Source organism: Labeo rohita, chromosome 17, assembly GCF_022985175.1.
Source record: "Labeo rohita strain BAU-BD-2019 chromosome 17, IGBB_LRoh.1.0, whole genome shotgun sequence".
NCBI classification, from domain to species: Eukaryota; Metazoa; Chordata; class Actinopteri; order Cypriniformes; family Cyprinidae; genus Labeo; species Labeo rohita.
Window position 1 is genome coordinate 6292544 of NC_066885.1, and position 25027 is coordinate 6317570.

Genomic DNA, 25027 nt, shown 5'->3' on the forward strand with positions numbered 1-25027 from the left:
CCATTTGTGGACAACGATGACAAGACACAAAAGCATGCTGGCCATAAATAGCGCCGAGCAGCAGAGGATTGCTCCCTGCCTGCGGATCAAATTCTCCAAAGGGAAAAGCAGCCACTGGCCTCAAGCCCAGATCTACTGCAAGACCATGCTCATAGAAATTGGCTGGCTTGTAAGAAGTAGTGAAGGAGGCTGGGCTGCTCATTTAAACTTTATTAAGTGCTTTAAGACAGCAGCTGCCCTCAGTCTGAAGATGTATGTATCTGATTTTATATTAGTGAGTTTAATTCTTTACTCAGTTGTTATGCAAGAATCAGAATGCCCCAAAAAATCTCAACCAAACACTAACAAACCATTCAATAACTAGAAATTCACAGATTGTCAAGAGAAACTGAATATTGGCTAAGGCAGATTTTAAAAAGTCTTTAAGTTTATATTGACCTTATGTACTTGTATATCTATACGGCATTAAGGCATAGAACAACAGAACGACAGAACACTAGATAGCTAGACAGATAGCTAGATAGATAGATAGACAGACATTGACAGAATGACAAAGAGACAGAACGATAGAACACTAGATAGAACGACAGACAGAATGATAGAGCAACAGACAGAATGATAGACACTTAGAGAGAATGGTAGAGTGACAGATAGAACAATAGATAGACACATAGAACGACAGAGCAACAGAGAACAATAGAACGACAGAGCGACAGACAGAACGATAGACAGATCGACAGAGCGACAGAACTATATTAAACAATAGAGTGACAGATAGAATAATAGATGATAGAACAATAGAGCGACAGAGAACAATAGTTAGAACGATAGAACAACAGACATAGATAGATAGATAGATAGAATGATAGACAGAACGATAGAGTGACAGAGAACAATAGATAGAATGATAGAGCAGCAGAACGATAGAAGACAGAACGATAGAGCAACAGATAGAAGAATAGATAGATAGAATGATAGTGACAGAATGATAGATAGAACAAGAGCGACAGAGAACAATAGTTAGAACAGCAGAATGATAGAACGATAGAACGATAGATAGATAGACAGATAGATAGATAACAATAGATAGCGACAGAGAACAATAGATAGAACAGTTCAGTTCAGTTAGACAGAATGATAGACCAACAGAAAGAACAAGATAGAAATAGAGAACGACAGAATGATAGAACATTAGATAGATAGTGACAGAGAACAATAGATAGAACAGTTCAGTTCAGTTAGATAGAATGATAGACCGACAGATAGAACAAAAGATAGAACAACAGAATGATAGAACGATAGATAGACAGATAGACAGATAGATAGAGTGACAGATAGAACAATAGATAGACAGATAGATGATAGATAGATAGTTAGATAGATAGATAGATAGATAGATATATAGATAGATAAAATGGCAACTATAGATAGAACGCCAGATAGAATGATAGAGCAACAGACAGTATGATAGATAAAATGTCACAGCGATAGAGTGACAGATAGAACAATTGACAGAACGATAGAACACAACAGACAGAACATCGTACATTGCGTGACAGATAGAACGACAGATAGTTAGAACGACACATAGAACGATAGATTCTTGATTCAGAACTTTAAAAAATAATGTTAATAAATAAGAATGATTATCATATTTCTTCAGTGAAGGTGGTTCTGATGTCTAAGCAAACACATCTCACACATCATCACGTCTCACTGAGGTCACATGATCTCACACTCTGCTGAAATGAGCGACTATTTAATTGAGCCAAGAAATCCATCCAAGAATTCCGCCACAAGATTTTATTTCAAAGTGGCACCTTCCTCAATCTCAAAAACAATGTTTCACTTCAGGCTGCAAATATTGCCATCTTTACAGATAATATTGTGTTTTCATGTAGTGTTAAAAAAAAAAAAAGAAAAATCATTCCAAGCAGCTCGGCCTTAACGTTCAAAGGTGCGTTTCAATCAAAGGCTGCAGTGGAAGAGCTCAGAACCCATCTGTTTATGTCCATATGCGTAACAGGAATGAAAACTGTGGTAACTTCTATTCCGGGCTGACAGACACAGAAATTCCAAAGTCCTCCTTCAACTGGTAGTGTAAAAAACGAAAAGTGCTTTGTTTTATCTGCATAGACTTTATGTGTTCGCCAAATGAGCCAGATTAGCTAAAAGAGTTCAAATAAATAGTTTCAAACGTGTAAAGTGCTTGTCACCGGTTAACGCATGGCTGTGAGGCATTAACGTACAGCATTCTCATATAGTTCACTTACAGCATAATAAAATATCTCTGCGAATATATCATCTGAGCTTTCTACTGTTGTTTGGCAAAACACAAAGAGGGAGACAGAAAGTTCTTTGGGGACGTATAAAAGCTAACTGCAAAAGCTAGCATTCAGCTGGTAGATTTTTTTTTTTTTTTGCATATGTTAATGAGATCTCCTTAATGTGAAAAAAAAAAGAAAAGAAAAAGGAAATAAAGACAAACTAGGATTATTCCTTCAGGATCAAATGATAGAGAAAGCTGCTAAAATAAAGCGTGTGGAATCCAGATGGCACATGGCTGTTGAGTTTACAATGGTCTCCCCTCCAGCGATACGACCACGCTTCCTCCCAACTTCTCTGCCAGGGTTGAGCGGTCCTGAATGTCGTCTAAACCATTAACCTGCCATTCGTGTTTAATACCTGAAAAAGGATGCATAATTGTATTACATTTCAAAATAAGGACTTTAAATAAAAAATAATGTACTACTGGAGTGTTTTTTTCCAATGGGAATATGAACTTAAGCATGCTTTCTTTGTTCATTGTCTTATCCTGATCGATTATTTGGCACAAAAAAAGTAAAGGACAAAACGGCATGGCTAAAGGATGTTAAAATATGTCAAAGTAATATATTAGGGATGTTTGACAATTTATATATGTATAAATTCATATAAAAAATATTTTAAAAATATATGTATAATGTACTATAATTTATATATATATAATATAATATATATTATTATATAAATATATATGTAATTTAATATAATATACATAATTTTATACAATATTACATATATAGTTAATCTATATTAACTTTAATTTTTAACTTTAATATTCTTTAATATTTTAGGATCTGTATTTTATATATTTTATAATTATATATTTTGTGTATTAACTAGTAATTTCATAATTAATTATTATAATAATGTATTTATTTAATTATAATTTATTATTATAATTATAATTTATATATAATATTTTTAAAAATATATATATAATTTACTATGATTTACATATAATATATATATATAATTATAATTATGTATTATATAATATATTATATAAATATATATGTAATATAATATTATAAAATACTATATATATATATATATATATATATATATATAGTTAATCTATATTAACTTTAAATTGTAACTTTAATATTCTTTAATACTTTAGGATCTTTATATATTTTATATATTATATATTTTGTATATTAACTATTAATTTAATATTTAATAATAAAATAATCTAATAAATATATTAAATACAATATTTAATTTTTTAAATCTATCTATCTATCTATCTATCTATCTATCTATCTATCTATCTATCTATCTATCTATATATGCATTATGGGTATTGAATATGACTATACTCACCTGTAAACTTCTTCTTAATGGCATCTTTTGAGCTAGCATAAATCATCTTGCTTTTTAATGGCGCACCTTCAGGGGCCCTAAAAACACCAAAACATCAAAAACACCAACACTCAGTACACATGCTAACAAACTGAATTAAAAAGCAACAAACTGCATGGTTATTGCTATTATCTGAAGCTATTTTATAGATCAAAACAATATTTACCCTGATTTAAATAAAAATAAATAATTTAAAATATAAAACGACTCATGATTAGCCAGTGTTGGATGGTCTGACATAATTAATTTCCCAAGCCTGATGTTAAACTATCAGTGTATTCTATAATAAAAGTTAGACAAGTTCACTTGTTGTATCCATTGCCATAGGCAGATCAAACAAGTCATAAGAATAAAAAAACAGAACTAAAACATGGAACTTAAAATAAAATAAAAAAAACTAAATTAAAAGTGCTTTTCCAAACATGCAAATTTAATAAAAACTAATGAAGAACTCAAACTAAATTAAAATCAAAATACCAATTAAAAAAAAATTAATAAATGCATAAATAAGTTTAAAAAATAAAATATAAAACAACATTTATCTGTAATTATAAAAACATTATATAAGATTCCAAAAATTAACCATAAATTTTGCACCCCTTTGCAATCCAAATAACTACCATGGCAGTCAGACTACATACCAAAATATAAATACCAAGTCTTCTTTCTTGGATTCTTTAGTTTCATAAGTGGCATCATATAAGCCGTATCTGCAGTCGTTGAGTGGTAAGAGCTTGACGAAGCAGGCGTAGGGGTCATCAACAGTGTCTCCAATGTCTCCAACTAAGATCTGATTGCCCTCCTCTACAACGATCTTCTTCTTGTCGTCGCTGAGGCAGAACAGTACTGCCTTTTTGCGCTTTTTCACCTCGTCTGAGGTCGAGGACTTCCGCACTTTCATGTCATTGAAGACTTTGATGACTTCATCACTGACTGTGACACCAGAGGCCTGCGATGAGAATGAGAATGAGTTTGAGATGAATACAGACAGTTACCAGCATCATAATGCACATCCACAGTAAAAAATAACTACTGTATGAATCCACCAGACAATATTAGAGGTATCGAGGCGTGATATTTGGATCACCTCGCTGGCGTTGAGTGATCCGGTGCTGCTCACAAACCCTGACTCACGTACGTGCTGCGCATAGCCAGCTGGTCTGTCACTACAGTTCAAATCTCTCACTCCCGGTCCAAAATGGACCACAAGGCCAAGTCATAGTGGGGTGCCTGGGACATAATACAACTATGGGAGCCCCTCCTGGGACTTTTTAAAGACATTTGGATTCATGATCAATGACACTTCACCCTCAAAACAAATGAGGCCCTTGGAAGGTTGAACTGAGCGTTAATCCACTGAAACAAAACAGTGTAAACAGCTAAATGAACCTCTCTACACTACTCGCACGCCATTTTAAAATGTATTCCTCAAAACTTATTTTTATATGTTCCCTAGAAACTATTCTTACACTGGCTTAGTGCTGGGCAATGATTAATCGCATCCAAAATAAAAGCTTTTGTTTATATAATACATGCATATATTTATATTCATATAATTTATATTATATATATATATAAACATAAAATATTTTTCTTAAATATATACATGCATGTTTGTGTATTTAAATACACAGTACACACACATATATTATATACAAAAAAAACTTTCTGGATGTGATTAATCACGATTAATCGTTGCCCAGCACTAGTTTTAATGATTTTTTTATTACATGTTATTAGAAGACTAAAATGAACTATTAGAGGATTAAAATTGGATATTAGTAACCAAAGGTAATTACTATAGATTGAGATAAGAACTTAATTAGATACTGGTACTACTTTACTACTCCAGTTGCACTGAAACCAATTAATCAATTTTAGTATTTGTCTTGTTTTCTTTTTTAAGTATTCTTAAATTAAGATAAATTTACTTGAAAAGTAAAATTACTTAAAATATTTGTTTATATTTAGATTATATACGCTTGTTTTTTAAACTAAACCTTTAAAGTACTAATAATTTATAGCGCTGGGCAACAATTAATCACGATTAATCGCATCCAAAATGAAGTTTTTGTTTATATATGTGTGTGTACTGTGTATATTTATTATGCATATATAAATACACACACATGCATGTATATATTTAAGAAAATATGCTATGTTTATATATATATATATATATATATATAGATATATACACACACACACACACACACACACACACACATATATATATATACACACACACACACACACATATATATGTATATATATATATATATTTATTTATTTATAATACAAATTATATGAATATAAATATATACCTGTACATACACAAATATTTTCAAAATATATGCTGTGTGTGAACAAAAACTTTTATTTCGGATACAATTAATCACGATTAACCGTTTAAACAGCAGTAAAATAATAATATATAAAACATATAAATAATAAACAAAACAATATCAACCTAGTTCCCACTACTTACCTGCTTCTTTTTTATAATGTCTAAGAAATAGTTAAATTTAAAAACAAATACTAGTCAAACTAAAACATTAATATCAACCTAAATAAATTCTCGTCAGAACTTATAAATATGTTTGTTTGTTTGTTACAAACAACTATTATAAAACTATTATAAATTATAATTACCATCCAACCTAAGGTAAGAGTGGGCACAGCCATTTGTAAATGTTATGTTTTCCTGTCTCTTTTGCGTCCAGCTTTTTTTAAGCTTGTTTTGCTGCTTGATATTGCAAATGGATGTCTTACCATATTATTTTAATGTGTTATCTTAATTATGAACACACTGTTTTGTAGTGGAGTTTTAACGTTTACTGTATGGTGTTATTTATATTGTTATTTCCCTATAGCGGCTAATGAACCGGAAGTCGCCCCCATAACCTTAATTCCGCGTTAAAGAAAAAGGTGGGTATGTATACTAGTAACAAAATAATGACTACTAGTCGATACTAAAGTACTGAAATACGTGCTAAACATTAGGTTAGTAGTTAGAAAATGTACTGAATTGGTATTTAGTTATTTTTATATATATATTTATAAAATATTTATTAATATATATATATAAAATATAATATTTATTAAACAAGTAGTGTCGACTACTGTAATAGTTACTAGTATCGAAAGCACTAGCAAGTGTAAAGTATTTAACAGTAAGTTAACAGGCAGTCATGGCGCAGGCGCACAGACGCGCTCCGAGCAGCTGGTGTAGAGCTCCGAGTCTCTCTCTCACTCACACTATGGCCACTAAATCCTACTGAATCATGAACAAGTAGCCTAATTCACTCCCCAGGACCCACAATAGGCATCTGACGGCAATGAACAGCTCGTTCAGATCTGATTATGCTCGTACGAGTCCATCAATTCACCCCCGACCATTTGCTTCTCCAGTGCGCGTGAGTAAAAGTTGGAGAGGAGTGCGCTCAGAGTGATTAAAGCACCGGCTAAAATTAGCTTAAAATGGCCGCCTCGGGGTACAGGCCTGAGATATAGATTTATATCAAACTAAAAGCGACTTGGTTAACCACAAAATAAACTTAAACCCGAATACAGCTTGATATTTCTCAAGCGGAGCGCGTACAATCACGGACCTCGCTAGCGCGCCACAGCGCCGCATTACATATCCTGCCGGAGCTGAAAACGTGACAGTCACCGATCAAAAGTTTGACAGAAAGAGTTTCAAAATGATGTTATAACGTGTATTATGAATTAAGAATGAACGAGGTGTGAGAGAAGACCTGTGCTTACCATGCTGTCCGATGCGGTGAATCAATGAACGATTATTTTCTTGGTACTTCTATCTGGGAATGTGAACAGCCGAGACAGTGCGAGTGTGTGTGAGAGAGAGACAGAGCGAGAAAGAGAGAGAGGGACATCACTGCACAGCCGCAGTGAAGGGCTACTCGAGCATATGCACTGTCATTGGGACACTTGGCAATGAAATGGACAATATATGCCACCAGAGAAACCAAGCGTTTGAATGACAGCTTAGCATAATACTGTTTGAAACAACAATCGCTTAACTTTAATGAAAATGTGAGCATGTTTAACAAACTTGTAAGTCATGAACATTACAAAACATAAGCTAATGTTGTTATAAACTTTAAAATAACCTAATTAAATGTTACACAGGGTACACAATTAAAACAGACAAAGCCAGGGTTATTTTTTCCTGGACAATCTTCATTTAAAGTGCACCTTTAGATTTTTAATGTTTTTAAAGAAGTCTCTTCTGCTCACCAAGCCTGCATTTATTCGATCCAAAATACAGCAAAATCAGTAATATTGTTTAATATTTTTACCATTTAAAATAACTGCTTTCTATTTGAATATTTTTTAAAATGTAATTTATTCCTGTGATCAAAGCTACCTTTTCAGTATCATTACTCCAGTCTTCAGTGCCACATGATCCTTCAGAAATCATTCTAATATGCTGATTTGCCGTTTAAGAAACATTTATTATTATCAAAATGTAAAACAGTTGAGTACTTTAATTTTTAAAGATTTCCATTTCAGATAAATGCTGTTCTTCTCAACTTTCTATTCATCCAAGAAACCTGAAAAAAATAATGCTAACAATTCAGCTTTGAAATCACAGAATTAAATTACATTTTAAAAAAATATTCAAATAGAAGTCAGTTATTTTAAATAGTAAAAATATTTCACAATTTGACTGTTTTTGCTGTACTTTGGATCAAATAAATGCAGGCTTGTTCAGCAGAAGACTTCTTTAAAAAAAAAAAAACATTAAAAATCTTAGCATCCAAAAACTTTTGACGGGTAGTGGACCTACGAAACATACAATTTATGCATACCTGAAAAAGTGATGACAACAAGTGGTCAAGCCAAATATTAACAAAATTTATTTTACATACAGAAAAAAAGATTTACACAGCAGGTAAAATGAATCTTAAGACCCATGAGAGGAAAACGTCTGATGGATAAGGGGGGGGGGAACACAACCTATAAAGACAATTTCATAAATAAAGGAAGCAAATTATACCCAAATCTAAATAAATAACCAAAAACTGAAAAGGGAAGCAACACAATGGGATGGTTTGGTTCCTACGTAGTGTTTATGCAAGCTATAGGGACCTGAATGAAAGAACTGAGTTTATCTTACAACTATTCACAACTAGAAAACAGAAATTCTATTTGTTCCTTTGAGCTGTGAGACTTAATTTATCCTCAAAATGGAGACTCAGGTCTGTAAAAATCTATACAAAATAGTAGTCTAGAAAAGCAGATGAGGTACAAAAACAAAACAACAAAAACGAAAATGCACCATTTTGCAACTGATGACAAAAACACGTTTTTTGTCCTGAGTTAATATGCAAACACAAAAAAACTTTATAGAAAACAGTGCAATTTTTTTCTTCACAGCACAGTTTGTTTCTTCTGCTAGTAAAGGACTTTGCTCCATAGGATTGAGAACGACTTATATTCCTGTCACTAGCTGTGAAGATAAATGCCGTTTGGTATCCGTGTTCAAGTGCCGTTTTGCTTGCACGCTACACATTGCAAATAAAATTTCTTGTGAACAAGAGCTAGGTAGAATTTTTAATGAGTCGCACCACACTGGAATGTTCATGAACATTCCACAAATGCCACGGAACAACATAATTAGACAGTGGATTATGAACTGGCCTTCAGCCTTGGCCAGTTGGTGTGTTTGAGTGGAAGACGGGGGCTTTTGTTTACATCCGTGCCCGTTTCTGTGGAGGGGTCATGCGTTCAGCCAGGCCGAGTCTCTGAAGCTCAGAATGGAAGAAGGCCTGGAGCCGTAGACCGGCCTTGGCTTCGTTGGTGTTGCGCTGGTTGTATTCCAGACAGTTAGAAAACATAAGCTCCACATCTTCGATATACTCCGCTGTGAGATTAACAAAACAAAAGAAGCTACATTTAGCAATGATTTATGTTGTGCGACTTTATCAAGCTGTTAAAGTGGGTTAGATATGGTTTATTCTAAATTATATTGATATGCTCAATATACTGAGTTTTTGAAAGTCAATTTGTGTAGAGAAAACCTTCAATTCTTGGCTATAGAAAGCTAATGGATATTTAATTTTCATTAAAAAGTGTTCTGATTTAAGAAGATTTTCAAAACCTTATAGTTAAATACAGCCTGATTTAATTCTTCCATGCACAAAACAAAATAACTGACTTACCAGCAGTTTGGTATTCACAGTTATTGACCTTTTCCCTGATTGTGCTCAAGGCAATGGGTTTTTTGATTATGTCATAGTAATCAGGCACCTGGAAAAATATGTGCAATAAAAGTAGTCATTAAAACCATGAAAATAATGCCTCTGTGTGAAACTGGGATGTCACAAAGCAACTGCATAGATTATTTAAGAGTACAGCTGGTCGTAAACCAACCAAGAATGGGAGCTCTATGACCTTGGGTATAAGTGCGAGCAGCTCTTAGCTTCTAAATGCACTACCTGAGTTCTGGACACCAGTTTCTTGAAGGGCCAGCTGTCCTCGTGTCTGACCAGGTCCACAGTGAGCAGTTCACAGGCTGACAGCTCGTGTACGCCTAAGTTTCTCCCTGAGCTTCGACGGCTGGACGAAGTGGTGGTTGGAGCCAAGACGATCTTGGCTTTTGGGGAGACCTCTGCTGGAGAAAAGTGACATTAATACATGTGAACAAGAAGTCTTGAGAGTAAAATGTCTGTCTGCATAGAGCAAGAGTCTGTAATCAGTTAAAGATCAATTGTGTCATTTTTTTTTTCAATGTCATTTTCTCCAATTCAAACTTAGTTTATATCTCACAATTCTATTTATTTATTTGTTGCAAATCTGAGAAAATGAAGTCAGAATTGAGACAAAGTCTCTTTCTTTTTAATAATAAAAAAAAAAAAGTATTTGCAATATACAGACACAATTCAGAGAGACAGAGAGAGAGAGAGAGAGAGAGAGAGAGAGAGAGAGAGAGAGAGAGAGAGAGAGAGAGAGAAAAGAGAGAGAAAACAACAAAAAAAACTCAATTGTGCCTGATAAACGTACAATTTCACAACAAGAATTGTGAGATTAGCTTTACTTTTATTCCATGGCAAAAAAAAAAAAAGGGGAAAAAAATGAATAAATAAATACATTTTTTGAGCAGCAAATCAGAATATTAGAATAATTTCTGAAGGATTACGTAACTGGAATAATGATGCAAAAAATTGCAGCTTTGAAACCACAGAAATAAATAACATTGTAAAATTTATTAAAATAGAAAGCAGTTTTAAATAGTAAAAATATTTCAAAATTGTCCTGTTTTTGCTGCACTCTGGATCAAATAAATGCAGGCTTGGTGAGCAGAAGAGACTTTTTTTTTAAAAAACAAAAAAAATCTTCCTGTTCAAAAACTTTTGACTAGCACCGTCAAAGTCATAATTACCTTTTTTTATTTATGTTTTAGCTATAGTTTCTTAATGTTATGTGATGCACAGTAAATCAAATTTCCTTTACATTAAGCTAATTTTATTTATTTATTTATTTAGTGTTTGTGCGTGTGTGTGAATTCACCGACACTCCTTACCAGTTGCGGGTCTCTTCCTAGAGTCTGTATTCTCTGCTGCAGGACTGGACTGGTTGGATTTGGCTGTTGTGCCATTAGCAGCGGGGACCTCTAGACTAAGACGAGCACTGGAGCGGCTTCCTGCCCTGGGAGGGGGCTTGCCATTGGACACGGGGGTGGACTTCTTTCCTGAGTTTTTGGAGCCTCCTTTGTTAGCAGACTGGCTCTGTTTGGGTGTGCTCTGCTGCGAGCGAGGCGTGGAATGACTTGATTCAGCCTGTTTTGATCTGGTGTTCAAACGACCTCCTTTATTGCCCTGGAGAGGAAGTTTGACGGCAGCCTTCTTGGACACACTGTAAAATAAATTAGAAAAAAAAAACAATGTTCATGATATCTTTCTGCATGAAATTAGTAAACCATTAGTAAAGCATTTTAAACAAAAGCCAAGTCCACTAACTCTTCCTCCTCTGACTGTTCTTCCTCTGACTCATCTTCTTCCTCTTCTGATTCATCTTCCTCTTCTTCAGACTCCTCCTCGTCCTCCATTTCTTCTTCAGAGTCAATAGAGGAACGCTGACGGGAGTTGATTCTATGGGAGCGCTGTTTGGGGCGGCACTCAGGGCAGAACCAGTCTTCAGAAGGAACAGCCTGTAAAACAAATAAAGGAATATCAAAACTTTCATCAGAGCTCAGAAAGAGTTTCTGTTTACAAATAAAGAAATAATAATTTATTAACAGATTGCTGATATGCATGTCTATTTTGTCCTTGGCTGCATGTGTTTGTTTATACAAACCTTAAGTCTACATGGAAAGTCAAGGTTTATATATAAAAAAAAAAAAAATAATAATAATAATAATAATAATAAAAAAAAAAAAAAACAAACAAACAACCTTTCAAAAAACCTATGGTTCTCACCTTCAGTTTTGGCCGAACACAGAAGATGTGATAGCCTCTATCACAGGCATCACATAGAAGCATGTTTTCTGCGTCTCCTTTCCTACGGCACACCTTACAGCGGGCGTTGAGGATGGATTTAGCCCAGGCTACACTGCGCTCAAGTGTGGAGAGATGCAGGAAGACCTGCGACAAGCTGGAGCAGGCCAACAGAGACTCACGCCAGCGTTCTTGCACGGTCTTCACCTGCCGCCCACTTTCACTGCCATCTGTTGAGGAAAATAGGTTTAGTATTGATAAATGTAAACCAACATGTGCTAAAACACTTTCAGCTTTTTTGGCAAACAAGAAATCTTACCATCTTTCTCGCTGGACTGGTCGTCATCTTTCTTTTTGTCCTTTTTCTTCAACTTCTGGTCTTTCTTGGCATCATCGTCACCTGATTAAAAACAAAACATTCCGAAATAAGAGACTGTGGATTAAGGAATTCAAACAGGAAACAAAAACATGTTCCTACAAACAAAACAATCATCCATATAGTTTTCAGGAACATACCCTTAAAGTTTCAGTAGAAGCTACAGAAATAACAAATCTTACCTAGCGGAGCTTTCAGGAACTTGCGCTCTATGCCCTGCTCTATCTGTGCAAGAGCCTGTGCCAAACAGTGGACAATGTTATTAACAGGCTGTGGTGTGCTCACAGTAGTGGATGTGGCACTCTGACTCTCTGCCTTTAGTTCTTGCAGCCTAAACATGAGAAAAATACCATCAATTCGCATAATCGCAGACACTGATGCAAATTCCGTTAGCTTGCAGGAGCACAAGACTCCGTTTAAACACAAAAATAAGTACACGCAGCTAACAGTTATTAAAGTGAAGTAACCTGTCTTTGACTCTGATGTGATTCTCATCAATTTCCATCGGCTCCTCATTGATCAGCCTGTTCTCTTTGGACTCAGGATTTAGCAGTTCATAGTTTCCGTTTTCCAGCGCGGCTCTCCATGAGTTTCTGTCCATCACCTTTTCAGGAATAAAAGGAAAAAAAAAGGAGGGGGGAAAAAAAACAGCAGTTTACTGTTAACAAAGATCCAGATCAAGCCACATCACATTATAAATACGATATTTACAGCTATGGAAGTGGTCGACACAATCAACATACTTTAATTGCCCCCAGAGTTCCCTGATAGATGCGGTCCTCAATATCCAGTAGTAGATCTCTGAGACGGTTCTCCATGAAGCGCTCAGCAGGTACAGTGCTTTGTGGGTAAGACGAGCCAGTTTTTGGCTTTAAAGTACTGCCTTTGGCCTCCGGCAGAGATTCATCTGCACAATTAATGAAATATAGTACAGTTTAAAATAATTAATAATTCATTTCTTTTATCTTGTGATTACCAGGAGTGCATTTACACTACCAGTCAAAGATTTTTTATTTTTTTAATTCTCTTCTGCTCACCACGTCACATTTATTTGATCCAAACAGACAAAGCCAGGGTTATTTTTTTTCTGGACAATCTTAATTTAAACTGCACCTACAGTACCAGTCCAAAGTTTTCAGATAGTAAGATTTTTAATGTTTTTTAAGTCTTTTCTGCTCACCAAGACTACATTTATTCGATCCAAAATACAACAAAATCAGTAATATTGTAAAATATTTTTACCATTTAAAATAACTGATTTCTCTTTGAATGTATTTGGAAATGTAATTTATTCCTGTGATCAAAGCTAAATTTTCAGCATCATTACTCCAGTCTTCAGTGTCACATGATCCCTCAAAAATCATTCTAATATGTTGATTTGCTGTTCAAGATATTATTGTTATTATTATTATTATTATTATTATTATTATTATTATTATCAATATTTAAAACAGTTTTTAAATATAAAAAAAAAAAAACTGTTTTCAGGATTCTTTGATGAATAGAAAGATCCAAAGATTAGCATGTATCTTAAATAAAAAGCTTTTGTAACATTATACACTACACCGTTCAAAAGCTTAGAGATTTTTTTTTAAAGGAAATTGTAGAAATGAATACTTTATTTAGCAATAATGCTTTAATAATAATAATAATAATAATAAAAATAATTTTTGAGCAGCAAAGTAATGATGCTAAAAATTTAGTTTGAAATCACAGGAATAAATTACATTATAAAATATATTAAAATAGAAAATGTTATTTTAAATTTTTAAATTTATTTTATTTCAAAATGTTACTGTTTTTGCTTTACTTTGGATCAAATGAACGGAAACTTTGTGAGCAAAAGAGAAGAGACTTCTTTAAAAAAAAAAAAAAAAAAAAAAAAAAAAAATCTTACCATTCAAAAACTTTTAACTGGTAGTGTATCTGATAAGAAATACAGTAAAAACAGTAATATTGTGAAATATTTTTAAAATATATTTTAAAATACTATTTATTCCTGTGATGAGACAGCTGAATTTTCAGCAGCTATTACTTTCAGTCTTCAGTGATCTGTCAGAAATCATTCTAATATGCTGATTTCAATAATTACCGATGATTAATTATTATTAATGGTTCAATCATTAAAACATTCAATGCTCATCTGTGACGAACAATAAAAAAAAAAAAAAAAAAAAAAAGTCACAGGCACCAAAAAAATAAAAATATAACATTAATGTATAAAATGATATAAAATGTAACATTACTTACAAACCACTGTACCTGAGTGATGGTATCGCTGAGCAGCTTTGCTATCCATCAGTTGAACAATGCGCTCCTTCTCCTGCAGCAGAGTCTCTTTAAGGCTGCTCTCTCTGTGTCCACGAGTGTTCAGAGCCTCTATGAGCTGCTCCACCTCCTCAGGTGTGCTGTAGAAGAACCACTGATTGGGCCTGTTGACTGGTGGTGAGGTGTTGTGAACCAGTATCGGCTCCTCTGTGGCGGCATCTGTCTTAACAGGGCTCTCGGCTGAGGGAAGCTCTTCGAATTTGGGTTCCGGAGTAGGACGAGGCTCTAGCATGTCCTCTGTGAGGCCAAAGAAGTCTTCCTCGACAAACAGTGCCCCGGCAGAAGGGAAAATCCAGTAGCGACGATAAAGGCGGTCTCGGCCGAGAGGCAGGATGTAGGTGCAGGCCATAGCTTTCTGAATGCGCTCCAGGAGTTCTCTCTCTTTGAGCTGCTGTTGTTGTAACTCCTCTGGGCTCAGAGTGTCTTTCGTTTCAACCTCGCCAACCTGTTTATCTTTTGGGATGTCATTCGTTTTCTTTACTGGAAAACAAAAATGAAGGAATTCTATAGATATCTGCTATAGAATTTAAACCAATTCTTAGGGCAAGCAAGAACTGATAAAATGTTTTTTCTTAAAATGTAACAAGTTGCTTTGAATTAAAATGTCTGCCAAATGCATAAATGCAACCATTAATCATTAAGTTCAACATTTCTTATACCTCTTGCATCTTTTAGCTATTTTTTCCCTTTCAAACAGTATACACTTATTAATTGATCATAATAAGACCAAGAATGTATCTTAAAGTAATCTGATGTGACACTTCTGCTGATCATTTTAAAAGCCGATACCTTTTTTAGATTTGGCTGGTTGCTCCTCCTCATCCTCTGTGTTTTGCTCAGTATGGCCTTCCTGACTTTCTGTGCTGGTGTCCATCTCCTCTCTACAACAAACAGACAGAGACAAGTTTAATCAAATATATAGACTGAAATATAAGATGTGTCCCAAAACCCAGAGACTAAGTATGGAGAATGGATTATTGGTTCATCTTACCCTACCACATGGTCTCCATTTCTTGCCTCCTCTTTGAGTTTTTCATGTTTTTCCTTTAATTTCTGCTCCTGTTCCCTCAGCTTCTCCTCCTTTCTTTTTCGAACCCTGAACCATGAAGAGGCAACTATTAGTTTCTAAGGACACAAATCTTTGTACTGACAGGTAGGTATAGGTCCATGTAATAGAGCTTAATCAGGTAAGGCGGTATATTGAATTTAACGCAGATGAAATCAAGGCTGTGAAGGATAGACTTAGTCTTTACAATGGCATAGATTATTTCACAACTTACAACTTTCAGAACTGTTTTATGGTGCTTTTGTCTACTAAAAGTTTTTTTAGCTAGAAGTTTCAACACTATGTTGTTAAACAGTAGATACATTAAACGTACTGTACTTGCATCCCTTACAGCCTTGATTTCATTTGTGTCAACAACTCTATGGTCGCTATGATCTATGCTGTACCTTTCTGCAGCTTCCTCTCGTTCTCTGCGATGCTGTTCAGCTTTAAGCTCTCGCAGTTCCTGCTTGGCAGATCTCTGCTCATCTGCATTGTCTTCTATAAAGTCTCTTGTAGAAACCAAAGTCAGTAGTTTTCCACACAGAGAATGGAGGATCTTTAGCTTCTCTCCTGAACGCATATGCAACAAATGTAGACCATTCAAAAATCAAAAAAAAAGATTTTTAATGCATTTTATATCATTTTTTTATTTTTTATTTTATTTACTTTTGTATTATTACCACTCTAATGTATGTAGCACAAAGAAAAAAAAAAAAAAAAAACACCAACCAGGCAACAGGTCATAGACAGCAGTGCAAGAGAGCTTTTTGAGCAGGCACTGGTTTGACAGACGCAGTTCCACACAAGGGTCATCTGTGGAGCCAAAGCCACCCTGTTTCTGGTAGCGAAACTTTGCATTGTTGGACATGCAATCTGCCCCCGAGGCCAGGATGTGCAGCCTCAGAATCTCAGTGAGAGTACAGCTGTCCAGATCCAACTGCTTTAGACTACAGCCTACACAGGGGAAAAAAAAAAAAAAAAAAAAAAAAAAAAAAAAAAAAAAAAAAAGGAAGAGACACATTTACACTGGATGTTTGGAATTACTGAAAGTATAATATATAACCATCTATATTTTCCATTAAAAATAACTCAAAGACAACAGTGGTCATAAAGACAGTACAGACATATTTATGGCACATTATCTGACCTTGGTGCAGTTGTGGCCAGGCAGCAGCAAGAGATGCCACAGCACTGATGGCAGACTGTGTGGGGTCAGCGTCATCCTCCAAAGCTTCACTAAGATCTAAGAATAAAAACCACAGTCAAATACACCCTGACCCTCCAAGATACTGAAGGTAAATAACATAACACCTGGACTCTTGAGTAGTGGTAAACAATATCAGCTAATTTGAACTAGTGGGCTGCAGTTTGGCACTATAGCTGACTAAAATCATAAAAAGACTTTGTTACTTGAATTTAAAAAATGTTAACTTAAATAAAATATCATATTTTGGTTATTTGCAGAGGCAGTACTTCAGTTGAAGTTGCAGTACTAAAATGACAAACTAAAATAAAACTTAATGAAAATTATATAGTCATGCATAAAAAAATAATAATAAAAAAAAAGACATAAAACTATAATGTTATCTCAATTATACAAAAACAACACTGCTCTAAAATCTGCATACTTTTTACCTGTTAAGATTTTATATAACAAATTAGATTTTTTTCCAATTTGAAGCATCCATACAGTCTCTTTATTACAAATAAGTGGTAACCTCTGCAACTCTGACCTTTAGTGTCCGCTTCCGCCACCTGGTCTTTGGCCACTTCCTCCTGTTCCTCTGCCAGAGCCTGGAATATGGCCGAAAGGAAGAAGAATAGCAGTTCACAGAGTGGCCCCTCAGGATCAGAGCCCACCAAGGCCTCCTCCAGAACCTCTGTTAACAGCAACAACCCTCATCAGCAACATTAAAAAGAAAAATCTGACTCAAAAGAAAAAATAAACTGTAAAAAAAAAAAAAAATGCCAATTTAAAAAGCTAGAATGTTGTTAGGACACTCATGCTACATTTGATTAGTGAGTTAGTAAGCGTGAATGACATAATGTCCCATTATGTAATGTTTTTATGAGCAGTAAGTGTATCTTACCCAGTGTTATGCCATCAGGGAACTCATCCTTTAGATCAAACAGCTCTCCAAATGCATTCAGGAACTCAAGCACCATCAGAGCATCTCCAAACAGCTCTGGAGGAAGACGAGTTTTCACTGGAAGTGGCTTCGGCAGCTCCTGAAGACAGGAAAACAGCATTTAGTCTGCTGCTTATGTATGTATCCATGCAAAGATGCGTTTTATAATCTGAGGGGGCATGTTCACCTTTAGATCGTCACACTCCATATCCTCTCGTGGTTTGCTCCATAATTTCAGTCGTTCTGCATATTTTTTCTTTTCCTCCTTTAGCTTCTCTCGTTCCTGAAACAAACAAAAATAATAAAATTAAACAAAATATGAGCATTATTTACTTTGACAAACATAGGTCCAAATATTTGTGAAAGACTTGAAATTACATATGCACTGAAAAAAAAAAAAAACACTTCCAACTCACCCTCTCTTTCTCAACCTTCATTCGTTCCTTCTCCTCCTTCCGCCTCTGTTTCTCCTCTTCTAATATCCTCTTCATCTCCTCTCTCTTTTTCTCCTTGTCCTCCTTTTCTTTCCTTTTGGCCTCTATTAGATCTTCTCTTTCTTTCTTGAATTTTTCTTCATAATGCAAGCCATGTAAAGAAACAGCACATTTATGCAGATGCATTGCATGACTCACCCTAAGACATTGTCTAGTCAGTGTGTAGTCAAGTTGTATTTTGCATTTTAAACTTACCCATGGCCATCATCTGTTCTTTCTGCTGCATCAATTTTAACTTCTCTTCCACATAATTCATCTAAAGTTTGGAAGCAAAGCCTCATCAGAGAATTTCTTTAAAATTTTTCTTAACAAATGTCATGCCATGCTTGTAATTGCTTGAATGAAGACAGTCAAGTTGCAAACGTTACATTCAAACACACATGTAAGTACAAAATAACACAGACCTCTGTTGGTGAGGCATCATTAGGACGACGACCTCTGCCCTTCCCTGGTGGACTAAAGGCAAACACTGGGGGTTCGTCCGGGAAGAAGTGGGAGAAATTTTCTTCGGCTAGCTTATATTTTACAACTGTTGATGGCTGGAAATAAGAGTAACCAGAAAAGAAAAAAAAAATCATTCATATTCAAATTATTATAATGGTCAACCTGGATAAATGAGTTTAATTTTGTATTTACCTTGAGTCTGATGGTTCCGTTTATTGGTTCACAGTGCTGTTTAAGAAGCAGCTTCAATCTGTCCCGACTAAAAATGTTCTTCTTACGACTATAGGATAGAAAAATAAAAAAAGTAGAAAAAAAGATTTTACAATGAGTAACAAAAAAAAACAAACAGATAACTATGAAATTTGATTACAAGTAACTCACCTAATCTGAGCAGCCTTTACTACTAAAGGTTCACGACCCTGTGGGCTGATAGGCTGAACTCTGTATTTGAATGAAGATGGACTGGTAGTTTTCTTCTTGCTTTAGAAAGCAAAGCATAAAACAAGCAATTTAGATGAAAATCACATATGAAACAGAAAATATAGAAATAGAAATTATAGAAAAGTTCTGGGCACTGACCCATTAGTTGGTGTTTTGGGAGAAGTGGGCTCCTCATCACTGTCACTGATGACGATTGAATCGCCCTCTATGTGATGTTTGACATGGCCGTTGACTGTGCCATTTGAATGGGGAGGTGTAACATCCAGTATTTTGCAGGGTTGCCTGTTGAGCATGGAAATATTAAAACAAACTAAACAAATCTTTGTGCATATGTTTATTTCCAAATGGAAGCAAGTGTGAACTATTAACCAATTGATATGAAAAACATTTTTGTATATTGCATGATGTACCAATGAAAAGTAGACATAATCAGACAGCCTGGGAAGCAGATTTTTTTCCTCAAATGCTACTATAAATAGTATGTTTAGGTTAATCTACTTTAAAGAGCACTTAATAAAAGAAATTGGGAAAATGTAGTGTATTTCTTTGTCTCCCTGAACAGCCATTTACACTACCAGTCTAACGTTTTTGAACAGTAAGACTTTTAATGTTTTTAAGAAGTCTTTTCTGCTCACCAAGGCTGCATTTATTTTATACCAAGTACAGCAAAAACAGCTGTATTATTATTTTTACCGTTTAAAAACTGTTTTCTATTTGAATATATTTTGAAATGTAATTTATTTTATATAATATATAAACTTATACTGACTCCAAGCTTTTGAATGGTATAGTGTATAATGTTACAAAAGCTTTTTATTTCAGATAAATGCTGATCTTAGATCTTTCTATTCTTCAAAGAATCCTGAAAAAAAAAAAAAAAAAAAAAAAAAAAAAAACTCCTGTCAGATCAAGTGACGTGAGTCTGGAGAAATGATGATGAAAAGTTTGCTTTGATCACAGGAATAAATTACATTTTAAAATATATTCAAACAGAAAGCAGCTGTTTTAAATTGTAAAAATAACTCACGATATTACCGCTTTTGTTGTATTTTGGATTAAATAAATGCAGGCTTGTTGAGAAGAAGAGATTTCTTTAATAAACATTAAAAATATTACTGTACAAAAACTTTTTTTTTTTTTATATTTACTTCTTTCTCAATAATACATTTATTCAAAATGTAAAATACTAACTTGCAAAACACTCTAAACATACAAAATCAAGCAGGTGGTTTGGGTGTGATCTATTTAACTGACTGAATAAGACAGCAAGACTCAGCCAGACACAGACAGCAGCCTACCTACTTGTCTTCCAAAACAGAAGGGAAAAAAAAAAAAAAAAAACCCCTCCACCCCCTGTCTACCAGTGGGGCTCCATGCCGCCTCACGTCTGGTTGTCTCTGTGAGCTCTGATGATGTCTAGGGCAACTCCTTGCACCAGTACAGCCAATCAGGTGGATTCTCTAAGCTCCACCCTATCACTTTATCTCCAAATAGCAAGGTAAGCTTGTGATGGCTGACTCTGCTCCTTTCTTACAGAACTAAGCTGTGACACATTTCCCTTCAACAGGCAAGATTCTGATCAAGATCAGGTTTACGTTATTTCTCTGGGCTAGGTTGGCATACTTCATTTCCAAATCTTGATAATGCACTGCACACAGAGCTGCCAAGGACTTTCAGAGCTCCAAATAAGCTTTGTCTAGAGGAGGCAGGCGAGGGTGGAGACACGTCGATGAACATCTGGGTGTTTCTCTTCTGTTAAGCCATGGTCTTTTCAAAACAGTGCTATTGTTCATCACTATTCACTTTCTCTTTAGTTCAGTTGTGGAATCATCTACAAAATGCTTTTTTTCAACAGTAGAAAAAAAATGAAAGTAAACTGTTGTCCTAAAGTTATTTATATTCAAAAAAGATTTAACCATTACCAAAAATAGATTCATAATAGATTTGGTTTATAAAATGGATTCAGTGACTGAATTTTCAGTGTCACACAAAAATAAACATGCATCACAACCAATGCAGTCCAATGACTGTATGATTTAGAGATCCATCTTTTCATACTGAGGACAACTGAGGGACTCATATGCAACTATTACAGAAGGTTCAAACGCTCACTGATGCGCCAGAAGGAAACACGATGCATTGAAAGCCAGGGGTGTAAACTTTTAAACAGAATGATGATGTGTACTTTTTTATTCTGCCTAAATATCATATTTTTTCAGTTTAGTACTGCCCTTAGTTAGTTACATGTTTCCCAGAATACAAAATAAGTTAAATCTAAAATGATCTTGAAACTTAAAAAAATAAATAAATAAATAATGCATTGTGTTTGCAAAGGCTCTTAATGAGTTACATTTCTTCTTGGAGCATCAGTGAGCATTTGAACCGTCTGTAATAGTTTCATTTAAGTCCCTCAGTTGTCCTCAGTGTGAAAAGATGGATCTCAAAACCATACAGTCATTGTTGGAAAGAGTTCAAATACACAAAAATGCTGAAAAACCAAAGAATTTGTGGGACCTGAAGGAGCAGCGGGCAGTTTAACTGTTCAAGACAAACAAGGGACTCAAGAACAACTCACTTTAAAAAAAAAAAAAAAAAAAAAAAAAAAGCTGTGGATCCTTCAAGTAATAACACAGTATTAAGAATCAAGTGTACGTAAACTTTTGAACAGGATCATTTTTATAAATTCAACTACTATTTTCTCTTGTGGACTATATGTAAACATCTTTTATGTGAAATAGCTTATTCAGGTCAGTACTAAAAAAAAAATAACATGCATTTTGTATGATTCCTCTTATTTTGGTAAAATAATTAACATTTTGCAGATTCTGCAAGGTGTATATAAACTTTTTGACCTCAATTGTACATTTGCCACAGAGTTTTTGCAATAAATTTATATTTTTTAATGTTAAACACAAAAGCTCATTGCTTTATTCATAAAAGGTCTCACAGCTGATTCTGTGAACATCAACAAAGATGTCACAGCTCGGGTGAATTCCCCTTAACAGAAACAATACAAAGCATACTGTGATTCATGTTGATGAGTTATGAGTTACAACATCTCACCTGGCCCCAGAGTGACTGACAATATCCACAATTTCTCCAGGAAAGAAGCGCTCTTTGACATAAGCGTACACGTCATCGCATATCTCATGGAGACGTGAGCGGTGTGTAAGTGCTGTCAGGTGCAGAAGGGGGATGAGCAGTGCATTGGGAAAGTTCTGAAGACTATGTCTGGCTTTCTTCTCGCTGTCCAAAGCCTCCTGGTAGGTCAGACCAGGCTTCCCTGTCACGGCACAGCTCCATACAAGACTGTTACACAGGATGGTCCTCTCAAAGAATTCACTGTTAAAACAAAAACACAACGTGTAATGTTATTAACCATCTGGACACCTTTACAGTTACATGCTACGTGCTACTCTCAGGTGACTAATGAACCTTGTCAAAAAGTTTGTTTTGGGCAAAACAAATAAGTGGAGATTTTACCCAAAATACATCTATTTATTTACAACCACATTTTTTTCCCAATTTTAAGAACTCCAAGTTATTCATGAATCAAGATTAAACCTGCTATTAGTAATAACTTAGCAAATAGACTGTTTGTCATCAAAAGGAGACAATGTTTTAAGCTCCATTAACACACAGTTACACAGACACCAGTTAGACTAGTTTCAGTTTTCATGCCCAAGTGGTTGGTAGTTACAACTTAAACAACTTCCCATATCAGTCTTATGACCGGTAAGATCAAAGTCAATGGCAAACCCAAGCTTTTGGACACTGTAAAGATGCAAAATTACTTAATTACTCCTACAATATGCATAAATGTTTTATTTGCTTGAAATGTTCACACTGCAAGTCTTTGGTTTTTATTTCTAAACAGTTAGAATTCACACCTCAATGACAGTTATTAATGAAAGCTTGTACACACAACTGGTATGCCACTCACATTCAAGCATAACAAACAGGCAGACGCCCAAAATAAAAATGAATTTAAAGTTGACAATTTAGATTTTAAAATGAATAAATTAACATAATTAATAAAAATAAGAATCATAAAGCACATTAAGTTTTGTTGTCATTTACTTACTGCATAAATAAATTGAAATAAAACATCTCCAAGCAATTAGTAGTCGTAACTCAGTAAACAGACCTAATGATAGTTCATACTAAAATGATCATTTTCATTACTTCCTACATGAACCACTTACAAACACAAATGACAACTTCCAAGAGCTGATGACAGATGAGCACCTTGACCAGTCCAAATAGTTGCAACTAAGTACTACATGGGCATCATAATCTTTCCCATTCCCCCCAAATAAACAGTAAGTCAGTTTCCCAAAGCCTAATGAGAAATGACATCAACATTATAACGAAAAGAGCAGTGAAACTCTTGCCTCTTACGGGCAAACACACTAACAATAGCAGCGACCACGTTTTAAGCTACAACATCCTGTATGTGGATGAGATCTGTCCCATCTTCTCCGCTAACACCCCCCAAAAACACCCGAGTAGGGGTTTCCCGTGGACATCCCACCAGCGATATGCCATTATATAAGCCCTTATAACACATCGACAGATAGTTTTATTAAATATTTCACTCAGTCTGCTCTCTGTATCGTGGTTTACTTGGCTAAACTGAGCTAACTAACTAGCAGCCAACTCTGTTAGCAAAGGCCTCCAACTGACACCTGCCGGGTGCATGAAGGGGGTAAAACTCTAAGTCTTTATAAATACAAGGGTGTTTAGCACCAGGCGTTTTGGGTTATAAGTAAAGCTGTTTAAAACAGAAAACCAAGATATATGTAGGTTTGCAGTTGTATTAATTATGAAAAATAAAACTTTTAAGCGGGCTGTCACTTCTGTTGTTAGTTTCTGGTGCTTCTGTTGTTGACTGGCATCAAAGGGGAAGTTGAAACGAACAAATAGAAATAAAACGAAAAAGCCTTACTCATAGGTCCTGAAGATTTCATGTGTGATTTTACAGAGGAAGACTTCTTCATCGGGTCTGAGATCAGCGGGCGGTTTCTGCCTCACGAACGGCTTTTTGTGGAGAAGCGGCATCTTTCCTTTCTCTTTATCTTTCTCGGAGACTTTCGAAAACAAACACAAAAAGACCATTAGAAAGTGAGAAATGATAAATTAATAAGGATCCACTAAAAGCCAGCCTGAAAACTCGTCGAAACCGGTTGAAGTAAAACCGTTAGGATTTCAAATGTAAAAAAAAAATAACGATATTCTTCAGTCTTTGTTAATGACACGCGCTTCCCGGGTGACGTTCAAAATCCAGCCCACATGTTTCGCCTTTTTATTCAAACCGAATATAAAGCACACGCTTGGCTTATAAATGATAAATGAGTCCGATACATAATCTAGAAATGAAGATATTTACCAAATCTATGATGTAAAAAAGATAATCGGCTCCGGAAGAGAAAGAAAAACACAAAGAGTATCAGCGTATGTCCCACTTCTCCGAGCGGGGATATTACGACAAGTTTTGATCCGCTCTAGTTCACTTACCCACCGGGTAGCGCTGGGGGTGGAGCTAACACGACAATTCTATCATTCCATTGGACGGTTGGAACGCCAATCACGCCTCCGTAACCAATAGTGGGAGGCGA

General features: G+C 35.0%; 2 protein-coding genes across 5 annotated transcripts; both read right to left on the reverse strand.

Moving 5' to 3' along the window:
* Positions 1–1788: 1788 nt before the first annotated feature.
* cfl2 (cofilin 2 (muscle)) lies at positions 1789–7619 on the reverse strand. The gene is made up of 4 exons (XM_051134207.1): positions 7456–7619; positions 4329–4636; positions 3649–3725; positions 1789–2685 (listed from the first exon to the last, which is right to left on the reverse strand). The coding sequence occupies exons 1-4, from the start codon at positions 7456–7458 to the stop codon at positions 2573–2575; spliced, it is 501 nt and encodes a 166-aa protein (XP_050990164.1). The 5' UTR covers positions 7459–7619; the 3' UTR covers positions 1789–2572.
* Positions 7620–8547: 928 nt separating this feature from the next.
* baz1a (bromodomain adjacent to zinc finger domain, 1A) lies at positions 8548–24922 on the reverse strand. Of its 4 annotated transcripts, none has more exons than XM_051133841.1 (28): positions 24799–24922; positions 24358–24499; positions 22473–22751; positions 19548–19691; positions 19350–19448; positions 19161–19248; positions 18929–19063; positions 18720–18780; positions 18447–18601; positions 18218–18313; positions 17992–18130; positions 17635–17781; positions 17049–17144; positions 16631–16855; positions 16306–16471; positions 15845–15949; positions 15643–15734; positions 14788–15333; positions 13269–13432; positions 12993–13129; positions 12708–12856; positions 12469–12549; positions 12132–12379; positions 11673–11863; positions 11237–11568; positions 10152–10324; positions 9876–9963; positions 8548–9577 (listed from the first exon to the last, which is right to left on the reverse strand). In XM_051133841.1, the coding sequence occupies exons 2-28, from the start codon at positions 24468–24470 to the stop codon at positions 9405–9407; spliced, it is 4422 nt and encodes a 1473-aa protein (XP_050989798.1). In that variant the 5' UTR covers positions 24471–24499; positions 24799–24922; the 3' UTR covers positions 8548–9404. The 4 variants fall into 4 exon arrangements, with proteins under 4 accessions (XP_050989798.1, XP_050989797.1, XP_050989795.1 ...); XM_051133840.1 differs by having other exon boundaries at positions 10152–10327; XM_051133838.1 differs by having other exon boundaries at positions 14776–15333.
* Between the last annotated feature and the right edge of the window lie 105 nt (positions 24923–25027).